Genomic DNA, 22,639 nt, shown 5'->3' on the forward strand with positions numbered 1-22,639 from the left:
TGAATTGTTACCAGAAGTCCGATTAAATATTCTAAACAAAAGGTTCTAATAAGTGTTTTAACCTCTGTTAAAATGTATTAAAACACGTCTTACAGAATTGAAAAGTTCCCTCTTCAGCCAACTTTATGGATGATGAAGTATTATCCCAGTAATTATGTGTTTTTTTGTTTTTTGTTTTTTTTCTCTCAATGAATAAAATATAGCTAGCTTAGACTTTCATTAGTTTGCTATACTCAAAATCCCAAAAGAAATATAAAAGAGTTACAAACGATTTTTTATGACTCTGACTCCAGGCAATCCATTAATGATGCACTTCTGCCTGTCAATATAGCCAGGCATTGTTCAGGTTTGGCAATGTGTGCCTTTCTGGCACGGCAGTAAATGTATGCTACAGAGGTTCCTTGTATGCTACACTACTTACAAATATTCCTTCTTTATTTCTTTTTTTTTTTTTCATTTATCACAGCAATTAAGAGAAAAGGCAACAATTCAAAAGGTAGCAATTCAAATTCTAACCCATTTTCTCAATTCTGCTTCAAATATAAGGGGTTAAAGCAAACAAACTGAATTCACTGTACCTTCATTTTTCTTGATGAGTAAATATCTTTTCCACTTAAGGATCATTACAGACAATGTGTGCCTACATAAGTGTGCACGAAGGAAAGACAAAGAATGCATTTTTTAAGAAAGGCTCCGGAGGGGGTGTGAGCAGTGCCCTGGATTACCCTCAAAATGTGCAGATGACCATTACCAAAGGAAGTGGAAGGAACAGCATGTTCACCAATTGCAGAGCCAGAAATAACAGAAGCCACACGTTCAACAACAGCCATATGACTACAGGCAGGCTCTGACTGGGCACTTCCCATTCAGGATTAACATAACGTTTATGTGAAGCAGAAAAATGCATCTCACTTACCCAAAGCTGTGTATTTCTCTAAGAAGAAATTTCCAAAATGGGAAGCAATACCTCTGGCTTCCTGATTGAACAGACAGACAAACCCCCAGACTAGAAGCACTAGCTGTTGAAGAGGGATTTGAAATGCATGGAGGTATGCCTTGGGTCTGATCCTAAAGATCAGCATCCTCAGCTCACAGCACAAGGAAAAGATCTGACTGGCACTGCGCTCCTATTCACAACATCATTGCTGCCCAAAGTGAAACAGAAGAGCAAAAGTGCGGCAGATGGTTGTGAGGCCCGACACCTAAGGATCCTCAGTGTTTGCACACACAAAAAAATGTCTGCAAAATGCTAATCAAATACACCTCTTGGATAACAAAGGTCTTCAAGATATCTCAAGCAACACACATAAGAATGAGTCCAGAGTCACTCATTACTCCCAAAACAAACCTTGCAGTTTTATATGTTTTTAAAATTTATGTATGAAATTCATTTAATGTTTTCTATTACTCTTGTTTTGTCCCAAAGTGACTACAGTACTAAAATCCACAGGAAAAACCTGCATTTTCACTTTATCTTATAAAGTTGGGTTTCTTCAAAAGATAGAAAAGCACAGAGCAGGGGCTGGGCAGAGGGGAGTTCCAGACTGATTACAGCAAGAGATGGCTGACTGTTCCTCTGTCCCTGGTGAAAGAAGCCCCAAAAAGAGAGGAACCAGGTGTGAGCCTGGTTCCTCCTCAGAGGGCACTTCAATTTCTGCATGAAATTAAATGCCAATATAAAGTATATAAACTGTGAGTAGATGAGGGCTTGCTCCCTACCAGGAACTGCTGGCTAACTGCCCTGCTTGAGCCTTCAAGGAGAGACCTGCATGCCAGGTGAGAGCACTGGAGAACAGCTCTGTGCTGCTTCAAGATATGATTGCAGGCTTTTGCAGCAAGCCCTCCCAGCAGGACTAGGACTGTGCAACTCCAGGCAGAGTGCCCATCTCTGCACCCTGCTGCAGCCCTGTGGGCCTTGGCCTCCTGCTGTGCTCTGGCATGTGTCCATGGGTGTGAATAAAGACTTTCTGACTCCAAAAAGAAGATGCGAAGTTTCTAGAATAGACCAACTCCTCAGCTGTGTCTGGACAGGCGATCTGGGCCAGGAGGCTGCCAAGGAGCACTTCAGCAGCCTGACAGGAAAGCTGACAGTGCCAGTGCTCAGCCCTGCCTCTAGTATCAAACTTCTGCTGTGACAGAGATGCCTCTCTATGCACTGGTCCCACCACCCAGTTATTTTCTTCATCTCGTTGCAACATTTTCATTTTCATGCAGTTTTCCAGTGGACAGGCTTCTATTCAGATTTACTGACAAGTTATTAATTCAGGGAAAAAAAAATACAAACATGAAAGTAATATAAAGCAGCCTAACTAAGGTGATGGCGTGTATGAACAAATCAAGGCCAAGCAGGTCAGGAGAAAGGGTCCCAGAATGCAGTGTTTGCCAAAAGCCACTGAGGTGCCCCAGAATGGTTGCTCTGCTGAGGCAGTCCATGATCCTGCAACCGGCAGCCACCCCCAGCTGGGCACTCACCTGCACTGTGCCAACATGGCAACACTTTGCTTTTCCCCTGTCAGCACTCCTGCCAGTGTCTCAGGGACCTTCCTGAGGCAGCACAGCTTGAAACCTCTTTACAGGAAAGACAGAGTGGCTCTGTGGTGCTGCAGGACAGATAGCCTGTGTCACTCAGCACAGGCATCTCTCGTATTCCCCAAGTTAAAAGGAAGCCTCTCTCAGTTCCTCCTGCCTTTCCCTCGCACCAAGCACAATGTGATGCAGCCGCCTGCCCCACGGCCGGGCTCGTGCTCCTGCGTACCCCCAGCTTCGCTAAGCCCGAGGAGATCATGGTGCAGTGGACGCAGAGGACAGAAGGGGCTGGGGAACAGGTGGCATCGGGAAGGGAACCAGAGGGTCATCAGGTGACCATCACTGCCCTGTGGATGATGGGCCACCGGCCGTGTGACAGGCATCTTCTGTGAGGTGCCGGTTGGCTTCTCAGAAGATCTTTTAAATAATAGTAATAATTAAGCAACCCCCCTTCTTTGGAAACCACCGATCACTGCTGTGCCCGCAGTGAGTACCGCGGGGCTCCCGTCCCGAGGCCGTCTTCGCGGCCCTTGACAGCTCTCTAGTACCCACCGAAACAGGGAAAGGCCGACAGAAGCTCTGGATGGCCAGTCCTGCTGCTCGGATAACGCAGCACGGAGATACCACGCAGGAGGGAACACGGCAAGAGGGCAGCAACGACCGCGCTTGTGGGACACGGAGCTGGGGGCGGCGGGAGGAGGATCGTGTTCCCACTTCTTTTGAAATAAACTCCGAAAAATGTTTACCACTAACGTACCCGGTCACGCGTCCTATTTCGGTACGCGGAGGATATCCCTGAGCGGATAGCGGACATCTCGCCGATTGCTTTGGAAGCGCAGGAAGAAGCCCACCCGACGCGCGCTCCCACGCGAGCAGCTGCTGCAGAGCCGCGCGGCGCGGCCCGAGGAAGGCTACAGCCGCCGCGCGCCGTCGCAGCGCCCGCGCGGAGCCCGCTGCCCGCCGCGTGCCCATTGCTGGGAAGTCTGCAAGCTTACTTCCGTCTGAAGGCTTGTACCTAGGAGCAGCCGTCCCAGCAGATTTAAACAGCGAATGCCGGCAACCAGCAAGGAACGCGATTGCAGGCATTCGTTGAAATAAATGCGTTCCTTCCGCTCCTTCCGATGCGCTCAGAGCAATCTGCCCATGTCACGCTCACGCCAGTTAACACTTTACAGCACATAAGCAGGTATGCATCGAATCCTACGACTAAGCGGGCTCTGAAATGTCTTTTTTGCCCGTTTGTTTTTTAATTTAAGCAACGTTTTGTTTAAACCCAAGCTGAACTGTACGCTGTCACTGCAGACCGAACACAGCCGGTTCGGTACGGTCACAGGGCGCTCCACCCGTTCGGGAGACGAAAGGGTCCGCAGCCCGCAGCACCCAGCGCCGCGGGGGCACCGCGCTGTGCCGAGCCGCTCTTCGGCACCGGCCGAGCCCGGCTCAGTCTGGCTGCCCGCCGGGGCTTCTGTTCCCAACTAATTCCCGACGCTGTAACCGACAGCCGAGTCACTTCATGAAACGTTAGACTGATTCCATCTGAAATAAGGTGTTCAAAACACGCATGTGACAGGGACACGGAGAATTAAGAGGGCCGGTTTTGAGGGGCAAACGGCGAAGGCAGGCTGGCGGTGCGCGAAGCAGGGAGCCGGGCAGGGGGCGAGTCGCCACGGCCGGGGCTTCGCGGCCAGCAGCAGCACCGAAGCGGCTTCCCGGCGGCTCCGAGGAGAGCGGCCGCCAGTGCCGTCTGAGCAGACGGAGGCGGAATGGGACGCGCGACGGGGGCGGAACGGCAGCACCTGCCGGACCGGGCCGGGCTGCGCCCAGCTCTAGGGCCGCCCCGCCGGTGCCTGCTCCCTCCCTCGCTCCCACCCCGGCCGCCCTCGCCTGCCCAGTGCCCATGCGCCCCGGGAGAGGTTTAAGGCGTGCGCGGCGGCAGCTGCGACACAGCGCTGCGGAGGTGCAACCCGGTGAGGACGTCCGCTGGGTTGCGCTGCGCCTGTCTTCGCGCCCGGGAGCGTGCCCTACCACCATGCAGCTCACCCCTTTTCTCCTCGGTGCGTACCGCGTCTACGGGGCGACCCGACCCGGTGCGACCCGGCCCGACCCGCTCTCTATCTCTCCGTAGGCGTCTTCTTGCTCTGCGGCCCCGCGCGCGGGAGTGACAGCTCAGGTGAGCGTGCGGTCCTCTGCCCCGCACGGCGGCAGGACGCGTCTGCGGGGCTGGCTTTGAGAGCCGGCGTGTCCATTGGGGTATGAGTGGCGCAAAGGCCGGGAAAGGGGGGGGTGAGAATGCAGAGGGGCACGGGAGGTGTATGGAAGTGTTTCCGCTCTTCTCCCTCCTGGTCTGAACGTAGCGGTAACAAACGTGTGTGCCCGGGGGAGTGCCGTGTGTGTGTGTGTGTGTGCCGCTATGTGCAGCGGGGTGCCCGAGCACCGACAGCGCGAGGATCCCCAGCGCGATTTTGCCTGTCAAATCGATACGAGTTTTGTGCGCCCGCACCGCCGTCAACGCGACCTGGAAAGCAAAGAGCGAACTGAACGCACCTAGCGGTGCGGGAGCTGCTACGTGACCTGAGGGACTGCATCCCCGCCTCTGGAGAACGGGTGTCCGAAGCCTGTCAAACCGAGGTAACCGCGAGCCGCAGGAAACGCCGCAAGAAGTGTCCGACGGATGCGAGCCGCGCGGTCGGCCCTTCTAGCGCAGGGGAGGGCGGGCAGGAGACCCGGCAGCGCCCGCCTGGTTATCGCCCTGTCCGCGGCCGGTGAGTGACCTGCGGCTTCCGGGCGATCGCTCGGGGTCCCTTCAGCAGGAAGCGGTTGTTATGATCGAGATAATAGCCGTACGTCACAGGACTGCTGTGACTGAAGAATAAAACAACAGAACAGCGACAGAAAACCTACAGCAAGCAACCCCGGTTCCTTTTGTTGTTTTACAGGTGCATCACAGGTGAAATATCAGCGGGAAACAAATGAAAAGTTTTTTGTAATGCTTTCTCCCATGTCTGGAGAAGAAACCTCTAATTAGAAGGTATCTGGGACCAACTAACGTAATGTTAAGGGGATGCTGGCAAATATGATTGAGCTAGAAGCATGCATAAACTTTTATGGGGAAAAAAAAAAGGTTAAAATTCTGACATTCAAAGTAATGTGAGAACATCGAGCTCCCTTGAATATCTGCCTTATTTATGCTTGTAGCTATTCAGGGAGATCTTTTCTCATAGTTCCCTTTTAACAAATACACACAAATATAGCCAAGTACGATGACTGCGGCTGTCATACACGAGATGACTGTATATGGATATATATATATATGTATATGGTAATGACTGTGGTGGGTGCACACTGACATATGGCAGTAAGTGAACTTAATTTGAACAGAAAAGTGCAAACCTCAGATTAAAATAAGTAATACAGCCCTGATGCTTTTTTAAATTGCATTGCTCCTCGTACCGAGATACGTACTGAACATAGCACCAATAAGTATATAATCTATGAACACGCTTTCCAAAATGTAAGCAGGTGTATTTCTACCAACATGGTTTTCTTCTGCTACGGACAAGGCTGGTAGGAATAGTCAATGCGTGACATATAAATCCAGGTTTGTCTGAAGCCTCAAGACAAAAAAAAAATCAAACAAACCTCCAAACCTTCCTGTTCTGAAGAGGAAATTCAGACCTGTATAAAACATACATACAAAAAAAAAAAAAAAAAAAAAAAAAAAAAAAAAAAAAAAGCCCCTATTTTATGGCCTGTAAAGATATCTTGGTCTTAGGAGTCCCTGACACTTATAACCTACATAGATTTTTTTTTTTTCCTTGCATGAAGTCTAATTTTCCAAAACAATACATGGAAATTTCAAGGTTAGAGCTCAAATCTCAGCATTGATTTCATTTTTCTAGAGTCTTAGTGACTCCTGTCAAAAATGAAGTGAGGACTTCTTATAGGTGGGCATAAAACAATGCTATTCAGAGCAAATCAAAGTATGTGGGATGAGGCAACAAAAACATCAAACTGATGGAAAGATTGAAAGCATGGTTACCAGTGTGTCAGCACAGAAGTGAGCCCTTCACTTTTTTTTTTCTTTTTTTAGGTCTACAGCGAAGGAAGACATTCATCCCTGCCTTTAAATATGGCTTGAAACAGGAAGAAATACAGTTGTTGTTTGTTTTTTTTGTGTACAGATTTTTCGGAATGCCTTAATGTAGTGTCTCCATAAGGCTTAAGGAGTGTGTCTTGACAGAGCGGGTTTATGGTCATTTTTTATAGACTAATGTGTTATTTTCACATGTACAGAGGTCTCTGCTTTCCATCGAACTTCAGACTGGGTAGAGGTCTTGGACTGAGTCCTTTCTTGTTAACTGCAAGCTTATCCTTCCTCTATCTAAAAAATGCATGGCTTTAGACCTTAAGCATTCATGAAATTGGTAAGAGTACTGGGCCACATAAGTATCCAGAGAAATATTACAAGCACTGCTGTTCTTGCATTCTTAAATCACAGTGATTATGATGCTTGGGTTCTATGTTACTGGTTCTGCAAAGATAAATTACCATGGATATGCTAACAACAACAACTACTTTCTTAAATTTGAGTAGCAGTGCCTCACAAAACTTGGCAAGAATGATTACCGTGTAAGCAGGTAGAGAACTATTCCGTATGATCCAGTGTTCAGGTATGATTAATGCACTCTAAGTTCATATTGGGCTGCTTGTGATTTTTACAGGATTCATTAAATAACAGGGAGAAACAAAATCACTGCAAAGCTGGTACCATTAATTTTGGTACCCACTACTTAGTATCTTGATAGTGTTTTTGATAGTGTTCCTGACATTGCTAATGTTAGTTCCAAAATTATAGCTTAGGAAGCTGTATCTACACAGCAAAATAAAATAAACTACTTTTTAATTAACAGCATAAGTACTTAAAGTCAAATTGTATGTTACAAAACTTTCATTGTTGATCCAACTGAGCTGTCAGCTGGTAAAGGTCCTAGCTGCAGTGTGTCAGCTCTTCACACAGCAGCAATTTGGTGTCTCCCCTCTGGAGTATCTCTTACAAGGTACAGATGAGGATCTTTAGGCAGCCAGTACATAGAAAAGGTATTGGGCTTCAGTATACATCTGTGTTTTCTTGTCTAGAAGAAACACAGCCAGGTTTCTCCATGATCACCACCATCTTCAGAGCGATCAAAAATGTAAAATGTTAGTTTGACATGACTGCATTTAGAGAGTGTCTGCTAGTGAGAGAAACGCAGATCTCCAAGCAGTAAGGCATGTGTTAATTAGACATATCCAATTGTATTCATATGTGCAGCCTGCCAAGGAACTCAGTCAGGGTAAGTACATTAGAAGTGGCAGGTATTACAAACTTCCTGTGGTGTTTAGCACTTTCGGAGGCTGGAAAAATGTTCCAGGGCACACAGCACAAGTTGTACTGCAAGACTGGATTACCTTTAGTGCCTATTGCAGTGATTCCTCTAAGAGTATCCAGCTTTCTGGCTGTTGTTTGATGGCCTTGGTAGTTGTCACTTGATGGATGTTATTTCATTATGAAATACAAAATATCTTAGCACTTCTAACACTGGAACTGATGAGCTTCTAGGTATAAGCATGGTCATTCTGCTTATTTTGCAGACTTCTGTTTTTAAGGCAAAGATGTAAGACTAAACATGGATAGGATGTGGGTAGGGAAGACCGCGTAAGGCCAAAAAAAAATTTCTTTGTTTTTAGGAAACTTGATAATAAGACTAAAGAACTTTAGTGGCTCATACTAAGTAGACATCTTCTATTATTTTGAAAGGAGGAAGTGAAAAAGCATTTCCTGCTTTTATTTCCCCCTTCACCTGGACTATATAGACATACTCAGCATATTTAAGTAACATCTTAGTGGTGACAAATAGCTGCTAAGGTTTTTTAGGAAGATGTAATTAGATAGCTTACTGTAGTTTACATATAGTATTAATGAGGAATAGGTATACTTAAAAAGCAAAACTACACATATGTTCTGTAAACACATCTGTTAAATTTATGCAGCAGAAGTGATCAGACACGCTTCACTGTGTACATTTCCAGCTGTAGATGTTCTGATTGTTAGCTTTAAAGTCAGTGAGATTAGCAGGAGGCACCACAGCAATGTAATCTCTTCCATCTGCTGATTAGGAACAGCACATGCTCCAAAAGCAGTCTTTCAAATAACGGCAGCTTATTTTGGGGTCAGTAAACACTTTGGGTTAAGAGTGGAAAGGGTGGGGAGGGAAGCAGGCGTGAGATGGAACACTAATCCATGAAACACACGCTTATGGTGTATGCACCTAATTGTTAGCTAGACTCTGTCAGCTCTCAATATCATAGAAAGGCTACAGAAGAGGTTCTTGCACCTACTAGTTCTTAGTGGTGGCAAGATGTGCTCTTGGGAATTTCAGAATATCCAGTCATGAGTTGAACTTATGATGATGAATTGGTTGATCTAAGCTAAAACCCTAACTTGCTATGCTACCAGACTGCACCATTTAGCAGCAAGATGGTAGTTAAGCATACAAGATCATGACCTCTAAGTTTTCAAATGAAAAAGCTTCAGTCCAACAGGCAAAACTTAACACTGGTATACACCTGTCTGTGTGTGTAGGTGTATGAACACGTAAGCACAGTAAAAGCCAAAGGATGATAACTTGGGGAGCAACTTTCAAGGAAAAAAAGACAGAATTCTTATATGAAAAATTCATGTGCTGAAAACCAGTAAATAATTTTAGTCTCACTGGCTGAATCTTAGCATTATCTCCACAAATGTGATGATTTAATATTAATTGCAGTGAGCTGATATGAATGTCTGAGATGCAGCTAGTCTTGCTGGAGCAGAAAGATTGGTACTCCCTTTTTGCTTTTCTACTGGCTTCAGTAGGGTTTACTGCAGAAGCTCAGGGAGATGGCTGCTGTCAACCTGTTCCATGAATGACACCAGACAGAGGCTTCCCAGGCAGTACACAGGTTGCCCATGGCTGCAGAGCACTGTGAGGATGTCTGGGTTCTTTGGTTCCTGTCCTGGAGAGTGCCATTCCCTATTGTGCCCGCCAGCTCTCTAGGTTTTTTCCCTGGCCTTTCTCTCTGCAGTAAATTTGCACATGTTGTAAATTGCTGCTGTTTTCCTCTGAACTGTTCCTGGATATTATTCTAATGTTTAGTGTTTCTCTTTTTTTTTTTTTTTTTTTTTTTCATAAATTGAGAACTGCATTATACTTGTCATAGCTGCACACCTGTAAGTGCCAAAGAGACCTTTACAGACATACAGAAGCACAGGATGAGAGGCTGTACCTAATTTCAAATTCAAACAGTGCTTCATATTTGGCAACAGAGAGGCTTGCTTAAGAACAATAACAAAAAAATTGGATTTTTCAGGTCAGAAGTTTTTCTTTTTCTTTAGCTTCCACTGCTATCACATGCTTTACAAGAGGACTTGACCTTAGAAAGGAGACAGAAGATGTCCTTTGCCCAGCAAACTGTCCTCTGTGGCAATTCTACGTCTTTGGGGATGGAGTTTATGCCTCTCTTTCCAGTGTCTGTGGAGCTGCCATACACAGGTAAGTCAGATGACTGACTGTTAATCCTTGTATTCAGTTTATATACAATCTTGCTACTTTTCTAAATGCTATCCTTTTGATGCCATTATAATGAAGATTCTTAAGGACTTTAGGTAGCTTCCTAATATAACTGGAATGTCATTAGAAGAACAGACCATACCTGTGGGCGTAAAAGTGGGTGGTTTGCAAGTGTTCTTGAAAACAACAAAGCCAGTGATGCTGAAAAGCAGCAGTCAGGCTTCCCCTGTAAGGTAACGTTTGTTACTAGCAGACGTAGATATACAATCTAAAAAAGTAACTAACAGGAGAATAAAAGCAAATTAAGTTTTTACTTTAGTTTCTATGACATCTCTCCTGAAACTGTTAAAATCTGTTTAAGCAAACAAACCTAGGCATGATTTGGATGAATGTCATCCATGTGGACAGTTTTTAGCATTTCATTTCTGTGTGGTCACTGGAGAAACCTTTCATGTTTGCTAGGCAGCATCCTTAAACCTCTCCTTCCAGTGGCTTTGACTGCTAAGGAAGCTCCATCCACAAAATCTGGGGGTGTTTGTTTCCCCCCCTTCCCTGCAGCCCAAATTGACTGCATTAGCTGCAGGAAATCAGCAAGTGCTGTGGCTCAGCTGCAACATCTGCTTTACTCCAGTTTTTCATTTACTGTGCCTTAGTGGAATCTCTCATTAATTTAAGCAAGAGTTAGTAAAAGTGATTCTGATTCTCATAATTTTTTTAGAACAGCACCAGGAAAATCAACATTTTTACAAAAGGAGGTACAAGAAATAAAAAGTTCAGATTTTTTTTTTCCTATGTGCAATAAAGCACAGACATCTGTACGTCATGTAGCTCTCTGCTGAAGTTTGTATCTTATAAACTGTGTGTTAACTTTCTCCAACCAGGAAGCAAAGGCTTATGCAATATATTTTTTTTTCCACAGCATACATCAACATATATTATACTCTCTCTGAAATACGCAGTTTTAAAAACAAAACAAAAAGCTGTTTCTAACCACTCAAGTGTTCTAGCAGCAACAAAGGGATTAAAATGTATCTTCTAATCTGATTCTTCATATGCCAGTGTAAATGAACTAAATCCAAGTCTCCTGAATTAATTGTAGTTTAGCACTCTGGAGGGGGGGGGGAAAGAAAAGGAATATAGGTGAAATATTCTTTAGAATATTCTCTATTCCCTTTTCCTGAAGGACTTCCTTTAAGCTAGATGCCACTAGTCCATCAGCCTTTCACATTTAGCACACAATTTTCTATCTATGAGCATTTCCCCAAGCTATGAGCACTTCCCCAAGAAGTGACAAATGCTGGTCCTAGTCAATATGAACTACTGGATGAGGAGAGGAAACTGTTGTTCAGGTCTCTGCTAACTTCAGCCTACAGAAGCCAGTTAAAACATACCAAAGACTTGTTCCTTCCAGTTCTGTGTTGCAGTGGCTAAACTCCATCTTGGTGTCAAAGTAACTCAAGAATATGTTGCTAATAGGTAATTACCTCTCTTGTTGTATAATCATATATGTGTTTTGAGAATTTCAGAAATTTCTTCCAAACGACTGAAACAATCACATCTAGTTCAAAGCTATGTGTGCCATCATTTTGGGGAGAAGTGCTTATTTAATTTTTTTAAACTGAAGAATGGCTGTGAGAATTGTTAGTTCCTCTTCCCAAACACACATGCCAGTTTGCATGTGCTGGGTCCAAACTGAGGCTCAATTCTTAAACTTTTACATGCACCAAATAATGCTTATTCCTATGAGTAGTTGTACTGTGACATGACCATTAGTGCAAGAAAAATACTACATTGTGCATTTTAAAGAATTTATCAGAATGTAGCTGTGAAGAATTCTGAATGCTAGATATGAATGAGTTTTCTGCTAGCTTTAGTTTGTTACATTTGGCTTTTTATCTTTTTTTCTCTTCTTATTTTACATGTAATTACTCTCAGGAAACAGAGTATTTATTTAATACTGTTCTTTTTCTGGGCAGAAGAATTTGTTTTAGTTGTCAGGGGGAAGAATGGAGAACCTCCTACTAAGCTGATGCTATACAAGCATGAAGAACTGAGTTAAATCTACTGCTGAGTGATTAATTGGATTAATAATCAGAAGGTCAAATTAAGGACTCGGTTCTCAGTTTGTGCAGCTCTGTTCTGCCAATTCTGCTAAATGGAAACCTATCTTAACACAGTGTTTAGATGCTAAATAGACATGCACATTTTTTATAACTAGCCACAGGCTGGGAGCACCTCTAAATAAACATCAAGTTCCCTCAAATCAAGTGAACAAAACCAAATTGTGGTATTAGCAATATGGCTGTAAATCAACTACAAGCACTGATGGACCCTGAGCAGCTGTAACATTTGCTACAAGGCTACTGATAGAAGGGTTGTCTGGCTTCTGAGCACCAGCAGATCCCCTGGAAAACTTTGCTGTATAGGCTGCTTCTGCTGCTGAGCCTTCTTTCTTGCCAAAAGCAATATAGTGCAGAGCAGACAGAGTAAGCAGAACCTAGAGGGCCAGAGGATGCTGGCATGAAGCCCAGAACAGCTCCCTGTTGCTGAATTGATTGTAGTCAGGCAGCAGTAGGTGGCCACAGCTTGGAGAAGGGAGTGGGGAACGACGAACAATGTGGAAAGAGTTTCTGCTGATAAAAGGGAGAAAAGATGATTTGGCTGTCTTGTCTGTTTTTTTGCCTCCTGAAAATAACTCCTTTCATCCAAGGGCCCTACAGGAAATGCTGCTGCTTATCACAGTTAGCAATGGTAATAGGAACTTCAGATCAAAATTACATTCCTTGTGCAGCAGCTCTTTCTACCTTCCCTTGAGGTAAAAAAGCAGGTTGTGGACCCATAGGCATTTATGATTAATGTGATTATTAGCATAAAATCATGCTGTGTGAGATTCTGAGCAAACACTTAGCTTCTGGTCTGCAAGATGAATCTGCTCAGTATGTACCACTACTAACAGTCCACTTCAGAGAATCACAGAATGAGCGGGGCTGAAAAGGACCACTGCTATGTGCAGGGTTGCCAACCACTAGACCAGGCTGCCCAGAGCCATATGCAGCCTGGCCTTGAATGCCTTTTGCAGCATTTGCACCACTTGCAGCACCGCTACCCTTGTGCTCAGTGCCTTTCCTTAGAGTAGAACACCTTGTTAATGCTGAAATCTCTCTCCTCACTATTTGACAGTAAGGAAAAATCTGAAGTGCTGTTTGCATTGCTAGTTTTTAAACCTGACTTTAAACTCAAGCAGTCAGGATAACTTTAATAAAGTTCCTCTGCCTATACGACATACATATAAAAGATAAAAAGGTACCTGCAACCACCATCATAATTCTTTCACTGCATAAGAAAAAAAATATATATAACCACAATTTCATATAGAAATGCAAATCATGTCTGAATGTATTTTAAGTAGGCCACAAGGAGATTTACGTGGAAACTCTGATACTGACACCCAGAGCTCATATTACCACAAATACATACAAGATTTTTCTAAACTCTGGTCTTGATTATTTCACAGTGCTTTAAATCAGATCAGATTGGGACCTCTCTGCAAGCAGGAAACCAAACAGATAAAAAAAGTAAACACAGAGGCACACATTGCAGCATTTCAGTAATCTTGAAATAGTTGTTTGTATTCTACAGTACTGTACCTGCCCAAATGCTACAGATTGTTAACTTTTTCCTTCTATTTAGACAAGCTCCACATTGAATTTTGGCTCTGAATAATGGAATCCATTCTCCCAGTAGCATATAAAAAGAAATCTGGAAAAAAAAGTTCCGAAGCCTCTGACTGTCCCAACAATGCAACCTCTCTGCCTGCAATAACAAATGAAGTTCTCTTTTTAACCCTGAAGTTTCTTAAGCACATATATCTATTGTTCTCTTGGATGTTCATACATCCTATAAGTCTCAGTAGTGCTGACAGTCTCAGCACGTAAGTATCAGCAAGATTTTCAGACTAGTCTTGCATAACCAGCAGATCTGGCAGGCAATCTCAGAACGTGTTCATTAAGCCATGAAATGAAGCTCAATGAAAGAATAATGATAGTGGCTTCTCTAAGGAGGTTTTGGGCTCAAATCTCTACTCAGTTTTAGAAAACTTCCTCAGTGTTTTCTTTTCACTTCTACATTTATGTACTGACTGTTCTAGGGTGTCAGAGGGGGTATAATAGTCTTATAATACAAAAAGTGATTTTGTAAGATATTTTTAATCAGTAAGCCTTCTGGCTTTTTTAAATTAACCCATCATAACTGTGTATTTAAGATGTGTATGCTTAAAGTGGCGAAGATAGGAAATAGCAAATCATATCTAAGTATTCTAAAGTTCGAAGTTTCTACTTTACGTTTCTATCAGTGAAAATTACTCAGCTGTATAGTTTCTTCTACTGCCAATACGCTATTTCCAAGTGTAGAGAGAAAGCAATCAGGGATTTTACATTGATTGAATATGCGTTCTATTTATTTTATTAAGTTCAAATATCATACCTTAATTTTTACCATAGGTGAAAGTGAAGAAGAAGATACTTCAGGTTCCATTCTTGTATATATCAATAATCTGATGATTGCCATCAATAATGTCTACAATTTCTGACTGCAGTCTGTGTGGATGCATAACACAGTATCTACCATAACAATTACTACTGCAAGCAGTGTTTTCCTCCAGGTTTTTTTAATCATTTTGCAGTAAGCATGTTTCATTTTGTTTTGGATACAAATATTTAGGAGTCATAAAGAATGTAAATATATTTTTTGCTGTAGCTTTTTCATCAGGAATTAGTGTGTTATGCTGCAGCGAGAACAGCTGGAATTTTAGAACTTCTTGGTATTTTTTTCTAAGCCTGTGTGATGTCCTGCAGAATAGCTTGCCTTAACAATCTTTTCAATCCCTCGTAGTTAGTTTTAGCATGAACACAACCAGTTGCCTAAATGGTATCTTTTTCAGGAGGTTACTGTTCAATATATAGTGTCCAATGATTATAAAGCTTTATTTTCTTGTAATTAAAATGTCTGATTTGTATTAATTTTTTTCCTCTCTCAGAGGGGTGATCACCAATGCAGGAGGAGCTGTAAGAGTACAGACTCTCCCAGGACAGGAAAACTACCCAGCTGTAAATGCCAATGGGATCCAGTCTCAGGTGCTCTCTAGATGGGCTTCATCTTTCTCAGTGACTCGTAGGTGGATCACACTTACTACTTTGCAAACTGTATTCCAGATATTAACAGAAGTATAGGAAACTTTTTCAGTGTGCTTATATATACAAATAATGTGATTGGTATATGAAATGCAAAAATTATCACTTCTAACTAACTAATTTCATCTTCATTTTTTTGACTATTTGCTTGAAATAAATCCATTCTAGCTAGATTAATCCTTCTAGATAATACAGAAAGTGTCTAGACTAATTCTAGTAAACTGTTGGAAATTCAGTATTCTTATAGCACACAATTTCATCTAAATACGTTGAAATAACGTTAATCTGTTCTTCTAATATTTTAGCAGGTACCAGCAACCTGGTGCTTGAAGCAGTGGGACGATCAGTGTCAACAGCACGGCCTGCTACAGGTACCAGCCAGATCTCTCCAACAGTGGAGGTCCCCTGTGTTAAGATGTGCTAGATGTGCTATAGGGCTCGAGTCCCTGACTAACACGCTAAGTTTCATAGGATGTATTTATAAAGAAGAAAGCATATGTGAAATTCATTTCTCTGTATATCTCATCAGGAAAAGGAAGAATTATAATCAGATTGATTCTGATTTCAGTAGCATTTGTGTAAATGAAGAAACACTTGAATGAATTTGGAAAAGCGATGTAGGTAACATAAAGGAAGAGTCTATGAGCTCATGGGATATTCATTCCTATTAAATGACAGAGAAGATGGATTATGCATTCCTTTTCACAGAAATACTTAACAACTAAGTGCTGTCAGGATTTATGAAGCAGAAATTTGGATGGTATGTGAATTTCTCTACAGAAAATATCACCACTAAAAGGCTAGAACAGTTTTTATGAAGGTTAGTGGCATATGCACATTGGACTTAGATCTCATTTGTGAACAGCACATCTGCTCTACAGTTTAAGTCCCAACTTGCTTCCAAAGCACAAAAACTGTCCCTGTTCAACAGATAGTTAAGTGAGAAATAGTGAAAACTGAGAAACAGTAGGGCTTGGGATGCTGAGTGGTTTCTGTATAAGCCTTTCTGTACACATTTCAGTAATCAGCTAGGCAGGTGTAAAAAGGAAGGTTAAATTGTTTCATCTGAAAAATAACATTCTCCAAAGAGCAAAGAAATAGCACTGCATCTGTAACTATTGAACTGACTGAAGAATGATGCAGTCCCATGCCAATTTTCACTGAGGACAGACTGCAATACAACTCTTAAGAGTCTAAGCTTCTTCCATACGTCTTGTTGTTCTTAAATGATGCATGCTGTATCCTTTATTAAAGGCAAAAGACCTAAGAAGCCCCTTGAGAAAAAGGCTGGAAACAAAGGTAGGAATTCAGAGGTTTAACTTTTGAAAAACACAATCCTAACATTTATTTGGTGCTGAGTAAGTCTAATTATTTTGAATGCTCACAGACTGTAAAGCTGACATTGCATTTCTCATTGATGGAAGTTACAACATTGGCCAACGTAGATTTAATCTGCAGAAAAACTTCGTTGGAAAAGTAGCGGTAATGTTGGGAATTGGAACAGAAGGGCCTCATGTTGGAGTTGTACAAGCCAGGTAATAGCAGACCTGTACAAAATATAACCAAGAGACAATTAAGAGAAGTAATGTATGTTTTGCAGAACAGTGTTTGCTCAATAATGGTGGAAGAAAGCAAGAGAAGATAACTCAGCTTGGAGCATTGTTTGTTGTGCTACCCTGAGAGGAGTCCATGTGAAGATATAACAAACCTGATCATCTTCTGCCTCTGTGACACTTACATACAAATGCATTTAGTTTAACACCTGGCATGATCAAATTTTTTTCTGTATACATTTTAAACCTAGTATTTCCTGCCGCTCAATAAGCTTAAGAAATGTGCTGCCCTTAATTTGTCCACTCTGATAAATAATTTCTCTGGCTACAGATTCAGTACATTATTATGTAAGGATTATTGTCTACATTTTTAATTACTATATATGAACAAGAACAAAATGATTCAAACTCAAATTTAGCTTGCTAATACCATGGAGGTATGAAAAGTAGACTACGTAGTTCATTAATGTTTTATTTTTCTGCAGTGAGCATCCAAAAATTGAATTCTATCTGAAAAACTTCACTGCTGCAAAGGAGGTTTTGTTTGCCATAAAGGAATTAGGGTTCAGAGGAGGCAATTCCAACACAGGTGAGTTTGTACCTCAGTGAAAACAGATGTTATTACTTTACATAAGTGAAGCATATTTCTATCTGTACATATTTAAGAAAGTAATTTAAATGCTCCATTTTCAATTCCATTTTCAGAAGTTCAGGTTGCTTACTGTATATTTTATTAGTGCAAATGTGTGTTTAAACAGTAATCAGCTTTTCACTTCTAACAGAGTGGCATTGTGAGACAAATTCTTGTCTAAAAGGCTTTACATTTCTTTCCTATTGAATGGTAGTGGCTAGTTAAGTAATAAGTAGTTGTAAAGGGATATTTGCCAAACAAGGAAGCTAGGCTTTCCAGATATGTTGTATTTCACAAGCTAAATTTAATTAGCTTCTCAAATTTTTTCCCTCCAATTCAGTTAGCAGGCACTAATATATCTGCTTAGCATAAAACAAGACCTGTAGGGAGGGAAATTTGCTTTAACTTTTTATTTGAAATAGGCAAAAGGTTACTCAAGCTTCATAATTACTCAAATATTCTGAGATGCTGTTTCCTTGTTTTGCTGAGTTAAACCTGTAGTCGTAATTAAAATTCAGCACAGTTTTATCTACAAAACTGGTACCAAAATGTTACTGTATTATTTCTTCATTCTTTTTCTGTTCAAAACTAGGGAAAGCTCTGAAACACGCAGCTCAGAAATTCTTCTCTATGGAAAATGGAGCACGCAAAGGAATACCCAAAATCATTGTAGTGTTTCTAGATGGCTGGCCCTCAGATGATTTAGAAGAAGCTGGTATAGTGGCCAGAGAATTTGGAGTCAATGTGTTCATTGTGTCTGTAGCAAAACCCACAACAGAGGAACTGGGAATGGTACAAGACATTGGTTTTATTGACAAAGTAAGAGAATGTAATTATTCATTTTTCATTCATGGGTATGTCTAGATAATGTACTTCATGCTGGAGTTCTAATGAGCTAAGTCTTACACATATAATAAAATATATTCTTCCAAATAATACAAGAGGAAAAAAACCCTAAGAAATCACTAGGAAGCCTAAAGTAAGCAGTAGCAGAGATTTGAATAAATCTATTAGTTTCTTCTTACTAAATTACATGCAACTGCTGGACTATTTTCTTGCTAAAGGGTCTGCACAAAGGTACCAAAATGCTGTTGCCATCCTCCCAGTTCAGAGCCTTGGCAAAGCTGTAGCTCTTGGACTTTGCGCTGCACAAAGATTTTCATAGCAAGGGATTCTCCTATCTCAACCATAACTAAACTTGTTGAAGCAAAGAAGTACAGGTATATGTCCTATCTTGAAATGACAGGGAGACCTATCTTTCAGTATATGATCTGAGGAATTGTTTTGTTACTTTGGCTACAACAAGGACAGAAAAGATTGACAAATGCATTCTACTGAGTTTGTATGCAAGACATTCATCTTGGATGAACAGTTTTCAATCTTGCTCTATAGGAATCAATAACAGAACTCAAACAGTTCTCGCAAGTGCTTTCTAAGCACTAGTTTACTACTTCGTGTTTCATAGGTAGGTTTTAAATATTTTATTTCAGCAGAAATTTCATAACTTAACATGAACAAACAAAGCACTGTGGCTCTGCAGCTTCTATGCACAAGACAGTTTGCTTCCGATCCCAGACAGGTCCAACTTGTGCGGACTTACAGACACAGAACAGAATGACCTTACATGGCCGAGCCTTGTCCGCTTGCCTTCTGCATTTTGATTTGAGCAACATTGCTTACCACGGTTGGAGAGCTGATTTTAAATGTAATCCCCTTCTGAATTGCTTTGCACTTGACATACATACTATACCATATGTGACATATACTATAGAAACCAAAGGAAAAACAGATTTTACTTCAAAAATAACCTGAACATATATTTCTACTCAGATATGTGTCTGTACTTACGATGTGTGATAGGTTTGGCTTTTTTTTTTTTTTTTAAGATTATGATGTTAAAATGGAAAATACAGAAACCTAATTTTCAGTGAGTGAAGAAAAAGGCAAAACTTCCACTCCTTTGGACAGTTAGCAGCCAGAGCTTAGCTCATGTCCTAAGAACATAAGTAAAATTTCAAGTTTTTAAGGCTCTCAGTAATAAAATGAAATGTTCTGAAATTTCTGACGGGGGAAAGTTTAATTGTCTGTTTACTGTGTACAGAACCTATTTTGGTAATTTGCCTTTTGACTTTTTGTTTTCAAATAGGCTGTCTGTCGCAACAATGGCTTCTTCTCTTACCAAATGCCCAGCTGGTTTGGCACCACCAAGTATGTAAAACCTCTTGTCCAAAAACTGTGTTCACATGAGCAAATGTTGTGTAGCAAGACATGCTATAACTCTGTCAACATAGGCTTCTTGATAGACGGTTCTAGCAGTGTTGGAGAGAGCAACTTCCGACTCATGCTTGAATTCATCAGCAACGTTGCAAAGGCTTTTGAGATCTCTGATATTGGTTCCAAGATTGCAACTGTGCAGTTCACGTATGACCAGCGTACTGAGTTCAGCTTCACAGATTACACCACAAAGGAAAAGGTCCTCTCTGCTATCCGGAACATTCGTTACATGAGCGGTGGCACTGCTACTGGTGATGCCATTTCTTTCACAACCAGAAACGTATTTGGGCCAGTGAAGGATGGAGCAAACAAAAATTTCCTTGTAATTCTGACTGATGGTCAGTCTTACGATGATGTTAGAGGACCTGCTGTTGCTGCACAAAAAGCAGGTAAATGATCCTCATAGGCAGTGGGAGTTGATTCATCCCATTTCTGCTGTATTGTCTGTATCAAGATTTTAAATTTTAAATTATGCTCTAGAGAGCAAATAAAGTAGCATACTTGCCTTAAGTTTAGCAGAACAGGAGCTCTGAGGAACTGTTTTCTATTAGGATGAAAAGTGGGAATATCAAGCCAGGTGTAAGTAGACTCATTCATGGCAACTTCATCTAAAATTTTTCAAAAAGTGCAGTCTTTTCTTCCTAAAAAAGAGAGAAGTTAGTAGATGAAAAATAAAGAGCCATGTAGTGAAGCTCCAACCAGTGATAGCATCTAATATAGCATTATTTTTGTTCTCCATCATATATGGGGAAAAAAAAAAAGTAATTTTGACCAAAAAACATCTTGGGCTTCTGATGCTTGAAAATACTAAGCATTAGATACGTGAAGGATCCAAATGTATTTTCAGAATTCTTCTAAACAGTAAGTCTTGAAAGACAAGAATTGCTGTGTCACTGCTATGTTCGTATTGATCACCGAAAAACATCTGTAATGCTTACTGGTAAGATACACTAGTATTTCTATCAGGGTTCTTCGTTAGACAAGTACTTAATTTCTGATATTTAGTGGCAAAAATCTAATAATCTTTGATAGACTACAGATATTGAAGCACTATTTTCTGTTCTAGATTATTCAATGGATGTAGAAATTGCTTGTTTTTCTTGCAGCAAGGACAAAATGATTTTATGTATTTTCTCTCTTTGCTATACTCTTACATTTTAGGAATAACGGTCTTCTCTGTTGGTGTTGCCTGGGCACCTCTGGATGATCTGAAAGACATGGCTTCTGAACCGAGGGAATCTCACACCTTCTTCACTAGGGAGTTCACTGGATTGGAGCAGATGGTTCCTGATGTTATTCGAGGCATCTGTAAAGATTTTTTGGACTCTAGGCAATAAGACAAATCTGCTGTTGGATAGTTTCTGAAGCTAAAATTGTGAGGCTGGAATGGTCCCTTTTAAATAGACAAATTTCATTACATATACTATCATCATGTAAGGGATAGAGAAGGGCTACTTTCTGTAGTCAGTTGAGGGTCTTGTGAGCTTGTTAGAGGTTGTACTTGATATGGGAAAGCAGAATTTGGCCGACAGCTATTATTACTTCCAGTACATTTATAGTAGCCTGAGTTTTGAAGCTATGCGTATTGTGCACTTATGGCTATCAGTTATCAGCAGCAGAAACAATAGAGTTCTGATATTTTTGCTGTCACTTCCTAGGTGCCTTCTTGCAAGTTAAAAATAATACAATTTTAAATACACAATAATATCTTCTGTGAACCTTCCATAGCTTATGATTCTGTATCTTTTTAAGGAGTTCTTTTCGTAGTGTTAAGTATTTTCAGTGCTTCAGTTGTGCAATACCCATGCCAGGCAGCTTAAAAAGATATAAGGCAGATGTTTCTCTACTTAAGATATAAACATAATGTTTTACAGAGTCATTAAGGTTGGAAATGGCCTCTGAGATCACCAAGTCCAACCCTAACCCATCCCCACCATGCCAATCAACCATTTTGGTACGGAGAATGATATTGCCATCTGGTTGGCACAGTTTACACCAAAAGGCATTTATTTACACCCATAGAACAGCATGGTTCTATGACATCATCCAGCACAGAAGCATTGAGAAGCATTTACATCATAGCAGTTCTCTTTGTAGGTCTGAGTCCTAAATATTACAATTTCCTTACCACTGAAGTCAACTGGGATATTCCTTATATATCTGCTTACCTGCATTTTCTCTAATACCTTATACTCTCGATTTCAAGAAATTATTATTGGCTACAAAGTTCCAGATGGGAAACTTGGGCAAAGGGATTAAATTAGAACATACACTGGGGAATGAGCTACCTTTGGATTTCAACCTGGGTGTTTTCAAACCTTGAAACATAACTGGTTTATATAGGATTACACGGTTAGAAAAGAAGAGAGCAGATGCAAGTGGGATGTGGTAGCTTGCAGAATAACAAGTTCCTAATGCTAGTAAAAATGTTTTTGGAGATGTGTTTCCCTAAAGATGAAAGAACAGTCTTCCTGAAAAATGACCTTTATTTTATTATGAATTTAGAAATATATTAATATTTTTATACCTACATTCACATGGTTAAAATTATGACATGGCTTCCTGAGTTCTTCCAGATGCCAGGAGTGAATAACAGACTTCAAGCATTCTTTAGAAAATAAAGGTTTTTTGCAAGTAAAATACAACAAAGAAAATCAACCAGCACTTTTCCCATCAATGTAGATTTTTTTTTTTTTTTTTCTTTTTTTTGGAGGGGGGGGCTATTGATTGCTAAATTCTTAGGTATGGAGTGGCACTGAAGGGATTATATTCATCAGGCTTTTGTTGTGTATTTTTATATAACTTATGACTGGCTATATATTACACTAAACATGAATGGCAAGGATGCCATGTATTTTTCTATTAATTGTTATCCTT

At 41.1% G+C, this 22,639-nt stretch overlaps 1 protein-coding gene across 1 annotated transcript; it reads left to right on the plus strand.

Annotated features, from left to right (window-relative positions):
• Window positions 1-4,555: 4,555 nt before the first annotated feature.
• On the plus strand, window positions 4,556-21,099 carry COCH (cochlin; the record flags this gene model as incomplete). Its single annotated transcript, XM_079537562.1, has 11 exons — window positions 4,556-4,580; window positions 4,652-4,696; window positions 9,941-10,097; window positions 15,151-15,284; window positions 15,613-15,675; window positions 16,559-16,603; window positions 16,692-16,839; window positions 17,343-17,446; window positions 18,081-18,307; window positions 19,635-20,151; window positions 20,924-21,099. 11 exons carry the CDS (start codon window positions 4,556-4,558, stop codon window positions 21,097-21,099), a joined length of 1,641 nt encoding a protein of 546 aa, XP_079393688.1.
• Between the last annotated feature and the right edge of the window lie 1,540 nt (window positions 21,100-22,639).

This window comes from Tetrao urogallus, assembly GCF_951394365.1.
Source record: "Tetrao urogallus genome assembly, chromosome: 6".
Lineage (NCBI taxonomy): Eukaryota > Metazoa > Chordata > Aves > Galliformes > Phasianidae > Tetrao > Tetrao urogallus.